Source organism: Pterocles gutturalis, unplaced genomic scaffold (genome assembly GCF_000699245.1).
Source record: "Pterocles gutturalis isolate BGI_N339 unplaced genomic scaffold, ASM69924v1 scaffold17483, whole genome shotgun sequence".
Lineage (NCBI taxonomy): Eukaryota > Metazoa > Chordata > Aves > Pterocliformes > Pteroclidae > Pterocles > Pterocles gutturalis.
Genome location: NW_010118443.1, coordinates 1 through 7,812, shown reverse-complemented (window position 1 = coordinate 7,812; position 7,812 = coordinate 1). Strand labels below are relative to the sequence as shown.

At 35.4% G+C, this 7,812-nt stretch overlaps 1 protein-coding gene across 1 annotated transcript; it reads left to right on the top strand.

Annotated features, from left to right (window-relative positions):
• Positions 1-552: 552 nt before the first annotated feature.
• On the top strand, positions 553-6,552 carry NSMCE4A (non-SMC element 4 homolog A (S. cerevisiae); the record flags this gene model as incomplete). The annotated part of the gene is made up of 7 exons (XM_010076204.1): positions 553-695; positions 2,659-2,758; positions 4,216-4,306; positions 4,780-4,874; positions 5,670-5,718; positions 5,814-5,917; positions 6,469-6,552. Coding segments are annotated over 7 exons (666 nt in total), but the record flags the coding sequence as incomplete, so codon positions are not given.
• Between the last annotated feature and the right edge of the window lie 1,260 nt (positions 6,553-7,812).

Genomic DNA, 7,812 nt, shown 5'->3' with positions numbered 1-7,812 from the left:
CTACCTGAAAGGAGGGTGTAGTGAGGTGGGTGCTGGGCTCTTCTCTAAAGTAACAAGTGATAGGACAAGAGGAAATGGCCTCAAGTTACACCAGGGAAGGTTTAGGCTGGATATTAGGAAACATTTCTTCACTGAAAGAGTGGTCAGACATTGGAACAGGCTGCCCAGGGAGGTGGTTGAGTCACCATCCCTGGAGGTGTTCAAGAAACGTGTAGATGTGGTGCTTAGGGACATGGTTTAGTGAGTTAGGTGGTGTTGGGTTGGACTTGATGATCCTTGAGGTCTTTTCCAACCTTAATGATTCTATGATTCTGTGATTCTATAGGCGATTTTATTTACCTGTAGCACTTTTTTCATTGCTTGCTGAACACAAGTCTGTCTGTGAGTGTTTTTCTGTTTTCACAGTATCTTCAGGAAGGTCAAGGTTGTTATGCAGTCATATTAAATATTAATCTCACAGGACAAACACGATAATACAGTATTTCACCATAAATGTATCTACTGAGCTTTCTTTAAGGGAATTTTTTCATTGCAGCTTTTTTTCTTTTGTAGCTAACCTTCATGGGTATAAATCGCATAGAAGTCGAAGAAGATGATAGTGATTTTCAGAGTGGCTATTTACCTAGTAATGCCTGGCATAAACTGGGAGAAGAAACAGAGAAGTACTTCAGAAGAGCACCTTCTTTTCACTATATGTAAGTTTAAGGAAGTAGTATATACTGCAGCACAAGCTAATGGTCTTAATTGATTCTTATCTGTAATGCTCTGGGCTTGAATAGAATTTAATCTCTGGTCACAGAGTGTTAACAAGAACTTCAGTGTTGTCTGTGTTCTTATGGTACAATAAACTTCTTGTCTTCAAAATATTTCATAGTATTTCTCTCTTTGATTTGTCTTGGCTGCAAAATTATATCACTTGTGTCTACTAGAGATAGCAGCTATTCTTGATTTACCCGTTCCAGAGCAAAACCAGTAGAAGTGATCCTCTTTCCTTTAAAAGCTGATGCCTTCCTCATCTTTCTCTCAAGCTGCAGCCAGAATCTATGAATAGAGGAACCTTTTTTTTTCTTTCCCAGACAGTTATGAAAGGTCAGTCCGTCAGGGTCTATATCTTTTCCTTGGTGATTGTAGTATCCCAGAGACCAAGAGTACTTTTATGTCTGTGTCTTTTAGAACCCTGCTTTCTGACTCTGCCTGCAGAAGAAATCACCTGATTACTGGCAAGTTGCCTTATGTAGAATTGGCGTCATCTCTCCTTTCGCATAGGCAACCCATTTCATAGGAGCCTCTTTAGCTGCTGTCAAATGGCCCTTAGTCACCTTGGTTAACGGACAGTGCTCCAATTTAAAACCCATAAAGTCAGCCTACGAAAGCAGGATCTGGTTCAATTACATTATCAACAATAGAGCTGATAGAATATTATTCAGTTTTCTATGCTTTTACACTTTTTCCACCCCCCCAATAAGTATCACTGTAAGAAAGTTGCTGAATATAATAATTCGATCATATGATATCTGATATTTAATGTTAGATAGCTAATTGATATATTTCAGAGTTCAATTTGCACTTTCAAGCTGTAAGCTCTAAACAAAATTTTCCAATAATTTTAATGATTTTAAGACAAAACTAACTGCAAGAAAGACTCTTTTCCTCATTTGTTGCATTTTGACATCTTAAGTAATGATGGGCTTCTTTTGATGGAGGATGTGTCAGTATTTACAAAGTGTTAGTTTTAAATAATAAAGTGTAGTTCTTAGAAAATAACTACATACTTCTGTCTCTATCTGTTCTTATTTGAGATCTGAGGTTTTTTTTTTCATGGTCAGTCCATGACTTCTGAAACTGAGCAGTCGCAACTGACCCAAGATAGGGAAAATATGTGCTGCAGAATTTTTGGGTACCTTGCTGAACTATTAGGAATTGAGTCTCAATTCACACTCTCTCCTTTCGGCATCTGACACGGTAGAGATTCAAGGCAACCAAAGTTAGGGACCTAAGTTCTTTATATAGTCAATGGAGAGAGGTAGGCACTTCAAGAAAGTGCCTAAATCTAGCACTTTATACTCATGTTGTTTGATGAGAAATTTTGGCTCTCTTCTTAGTGTATTTAAGGGTCAAAATCCCAGCCCAGCTGAACCCAGGACAATGTGAATGTTCTACTGATGGACTATATTTTTAAAATCTGTGGCTTTTTTTTTTTTTTTTTTTTAAAGAAAGCTTACTGCAAACCTGAAGTTATAGAAACTAAACAATAGATGAAAAAGAGTTAAATATTGTATGGAGAGAGTTTTCAGGCAGAAAAGTTTGTAATAGATTCAAATGGAGACAGTAGTGGATATGAACCATATACTTTGTTTCATTTCATAACTACTTTTAAGAACAGTAGATTTAAAGTTTTCAGTTTCAATAAAAAAGGTTGTAATAATTGCATCAAATTTTATACATCTGTTGATAATTCAGATTAAGGCTACCAGCATATCTTGGGAACAACTTTTGGGGGTAGTTGTTTACAGAAATATCCAAATGTGGTGAGGCTTTATTTTTAGATGTCAGTCAGTACTTCGGTCTTTTATCAGGAGATAACTGCTCAATATATAGTTTTCTTAGCATACAATGTAAAACGTATTTCCATATGTATGTTCTTTTTATTTTGGTTAGGTTGGGATCTTTCAAGTCTGATCCTCCTGTACCAAGGCAACGGATTGAGAGGCAGAAAAAGACTGCAGGAAGAGAAGAAAAACGGGCAATGCCTGCTCAGGTTTGTGAAGTGTATTTTTACTAATGATTTGTTATGACATAGTTATTAAAGTGACTTCTAGATCTTTCTGCTCATGTTGTTTTGGGTTTTGTAGTTATCAACTGTGTAGTACTAAAAGATTCAGGCTTCATTGTTAGGCTGCTTGATTTATTTTTTGGGGGGCTACAGTACTTCCCTGAGTGGAAGGAAATAGGATTCACAGATTGATTTAAAGTTCAAAAATAGGATTTACAGACTGATTTTTTTCAAGATCAAATTAGCTTATTTCCTCTGATGCTTGCTGCTTTGAAAGGAAACAAAAAAGAAACTTACTCACATTAGTGTGTTTTCAGCTTTTATTTAAAAAGTGTCTAACAGTGTGTGGCATTTGCACAGAAATGTGATTTAAAAAGTGTCTAACAGTGTGTGGCATTTGCACAGAAATGTGATTAACAACAGCAAACTAATTAGCTCAATTAACCACTCCTCACTTAATTTTTTTCTTTCCCCTCCTGTTTCCCTATTCTTTCTGTCTTATTCTCGCAGAAAGGCAAAAGTCTGAGAACACTTACAGAAAAAATAAGCCGTGTTGTATGGTGAACCTCTGGCTGATAATGCCAGTACACAGAGGCAATATGTTGAGTACATCTTTTTAAATAGAGCCTGCTTCACAATAATCCAAATAGTGATAGAAATTATTCTGATACTGTTTGTACTGGGAAGAAGAGGAGCTGGAGGGTTTGAGAGAGTTGCTTCCAGAAGTGAGTGACTGCTCTTTGTGGTTTGCTTAGGTAAACCCTGATGATCAGCATATGTGTTAATCTCTGTTGGATATACAGTTATGTGTGACGGGTTCTGTAACTTGCTTTATTGCAAGGTGGTCAAAGGGAAAGTGTTAGCTAACAGGAACAGCAAACAGGTTACTGAAGGCTGTACTTGAAAAGTGAATTTGGTACTCTGCTGGTTACAATACTTGAAGGATGATTTGGAGTACCCTTCTTCACAGGTAGTGAACAAATCTGTAAAATCACAATGATCACGTCCTTTGACCATGTGAAAATTCATGCCATGATGCTTCTTATACATACTTAGGTGCCTTTTCTGGGGAAAAAAAAAAAAAAAAAGTTAAAGATCTTAATGAACTTCCCTTCTACGCTTATAAATAAACTTCTTCAGTAAACTTACAGACTGCGTACCAGTAGGGGTAACCCAGTTCCATAGAACTATTGGAAAGTAAACGTAGACCTGTAAATGGGCTCAAAACATACAAACTGTGGCCTTTCCGTGTGATATTATAAGATGGAAATTAATTCCTAAAGCACTTTCTAAGTTGTCTTTTGTTTGCATGTGTCTGTAACTGCGCATGTGTGGCATAGAGAGAAAATTTTATCTTTTATGTCATGTTTTCATAAAAGGCCCTTTTCGTATTCCTGTCCTACAGCAGTGGTTATTTGAGGTGAAACTTTATTTTTTTCCAGTTAAAAAAAATGGAGGAGTCTCATCAGGAAGCTACAGAAAAAGAGGTAGAAAGGATCTTGGGAATATTGCAAACTCATTTTAGAAATGACTGTAAGTATGATTCAATTTAGCTTTTAAAGGATTACTTTGAGGAAATAAGTACTCTTAATCTTCTATAGAAACAAAATTAAGTGGAGTTTGCTAGTAGAAATCTTTATGTTGAAGGATGTATACTGATCGTGCATTTTTTATGAACACTAATCAGTAGCTGTTTGATTGCAAAGTATATTTAAATCCTACTCTCTCCCTCTCATTAGAGCATGCCATTTTTTAGAAGGCAATCAAATAGTCACTACCTATGTATTTGTGTGTGGCAATAGATGAAAGCAAATAATATTATCTAGAAACTTTGTTTCTTTCTGTGGACAACTGGGAATTCAGCATTGTGACTAAATTGACATAAATCTTTAGTTAGCTTTTAAAAGGAGAACTGACTTTCTTAAGTTAGATTTTACATGTATTAGCTCTGTGTATACCACCTGTTTGGTTTTTTTTTTTTAACAAACGCATTTTTGCATCTCTAGCTGATACACCTATTTCCTTCTTTGATTTTGTTATTGATCCACACTCTTTTGCACGCACTGTGGAAAACATGTTTCACGTGTCCTTCCTTATAAGGGTAAGTCATGACATGTTATTGAAATCTGATTTTAGATATTGGAATTACCTGGAAGTATTGATTTGTTGTTGTTAGGGCTTTAATATTAACAGATTAGATTTAAATACCAGGAATCCTAATTTGTTTTCTACAAACAGTCTATGATGTTTTGGTAACTGAATAAAAAAGAAAAGAGAGTTGACAGACTGATTTTTTTTTGTTTTTACTAGATTTTTTTACTGCAGTCACTTTACCAACAAAACAATAATGAAATTTTTTTCTGTCAATATGCTTTTCAAAAAGGGATCCTAACTCACATTATTTTAGATTATAGAAGAGTAGTCATAGAGTACAGAAGAGTTGATGAAGTTGGAGGAAAGTATGTCAGTGAAGTACAGCGTTTTACGTTCTCTTACAATCTCTAGATTTGCACTTCAAACTATACTTAGTTTGTCTAATAAATGAATTTCTGAAAAGGGAAAAACTTAGAAATATATTTTGACTAAGTGCAGGTTTATATTTAATAATGAAGTGATTATGAAGGGTTAACTCAAGTATATTTAATGAACAATAATGATTTTTAATAAATCTTTTATAATCCAACAATTAACAGCTGTCCTATATGAGCTGCATTCTTTAGGAATAAGTACTACATATTGAAATATTTGTTCTTATTTGGTATGCCAATTAAGATTCTTTATCAATATATGTACCTGTTCATGATTATGTACTTTTAATGAAAAACATGAAATCTCAGTGCATTATCCTAATCAGATAGTTCTAATTTCTAAAACTTTAAATCCTACTGTCTTTTAGGATGGTCTTGCAAGATTAAGGCTGGATGATGATAAATTGCCAGTAATAGGTAAAATCTATCTTTAAAAGACTATAATAGTTTTTTGTTACAACATTGTTTGTGTTTACAAGTGTAAAGATTATGAAAATACTATTTTTGAACAGAGCCTGTAAAAGACAAAGAGGGAAAGGAGGAGGGAAGGGAGGATGAGCGTAGTGCTGGAGCACGGAACCAGGTTGTCATATCTCTGAACTATCAAGAATGGCAGGTATAATAGATAGCATTTGATACTTTTGAATAATTTCTTTTTTCTTAAGTGTAAGTATGCATCAGAGAGCGGTGCTGTTATGTTCTTTGATGAGGACAGATGTTCCTGTAATGTATTATCACTACATTTAATTTTATGGATTCCAGAACAATCACAAATCTGATGAATGCTTTTAACTACAAGAAAAACTGAGAACTGGAATAGCAATTTAATCTTTGATCCTTGAAGCCTGGTCAGTTTAAGTGCTTTTAAGTTGTGCAGTGACTTGACTGCATAAATATGGAGTCTGTTTCTTCCCTTATATATGATACTTGATTCTAGAGCACAATTCCGTATGATTTCCTCACTGCTGTTTGTAGTAAATCTTAGACAAAAAGTAGTTTTTAGTACATAGAACTCTCCTCCTTTGTCCGTCACTCGGAATGTGCAGAAGAAACCAAGTTATTTGAAATAGTGCTTTAGTTTGAGAAGCTTTGTTACTTACATGGTGGTAACTGCAATTAAATTGAAATAGTTCAGCTCTTGTAACTTTTTTTGTCATCTCTAACCAGGAGATCATAGAAACATTTGAAATAACAGAACCCATGATTAGCCCTCCTTATGATAGAAATGAAGATGAAATGGAGACAGCTTAATTCTTCAGGTAAGCTCTTTCAGTAAACCAAACTAAATAAGGATACAGTGCACCAGTTCCTTATGCATGTGGAAGAACTGCAGGGAAACTACCAGTGACTTATAAATGTAGAAAAACTACAAGCAGGATATGTGTATAATGTCAGGAACATTTATATATTCTTGATCTCTTCATGGAACAAAATGCCATCTAGTCTTCTACGCAGTAATTAACTGAAAAAAACCCCTTTATTTTTACGTTTGATGGTCAGTTAAATGATACACTCGAGTTAATTTTTGGATCTTTATACTTGTACTTGGAATGCAATGCTGTGAAGAACCATAGCTTAGTTTTTGAACTAATCATAGCTCAGTTTTTGTCAGCTTACTGACAGCTGGTGGTGTTAACAGAGTAGTCTGAAGAACCACTTGAGGAAGCAAGAGGGAAAGACAGCCTGGTTCCCTCTAAAATCCTTGAAACTATAGGGTTGAATTATTTTATTGTCACAGTTGTTTGGTAGGTTCCAAATCTTAATGCATATTTTCTTATTGTCATTTTTTTTTTTTTCTCCCTAGGTCCCTTGAAGAAAATATTTTAAAATTGTTCCATCAGAAAAGATTTTATATGTATATGTTGTAAAATCAGATTTATTGTTACTGGAACATTTCAACAGTTTATATAAGCTGTCTCCTGTTATTACCCTATACTTGCTGTTTATTATGGCTCTGTTTACTACTTTACACAATGTTTACTGATACTTACAAGCTTTCCTGAAAAGGAAATGCTATCCCGGTTCTTTCATCCCTTGTCTCTCACTAGTAGCAGCCTGCAGGTGGAAATCTACATGATTAACCACCCCTGCTGTGATAATCTTGTCTAGATGATCTTGGGTGCTGCAGGAGAAATGTGTTATTGTCTTTCTGTGCTCACTCTCCTGGAAATAAAGATTTGACTTTGGAAATTGGTCTCAGTCAGATAAGAATTCCTCCTTCCTTAATTCTTAACTCCGTCACGTGTACTTGGTTTTGTAACTGAGGTGGAACAGCTAGATTAGGCCATGACATTAGTTCCTTTGAAATAAATAAAATTCTAGTTCAGTCTCCAGAAAATGCTCTTCTGAGGACCACTGGCTCTGAAGTTTTTAGGATTCCTTCCTCCCCGCGGCCCTCAGGCAGGATTTCTCTCCTGGTGCCAGCACCGCCGTTAGGGTGTTTTGGGTTGGGAGGGGAGAACACAGCTGGATCAGTTCTGTTCCTTTTGTTAAAGGCGGAGCTGTGTGTTC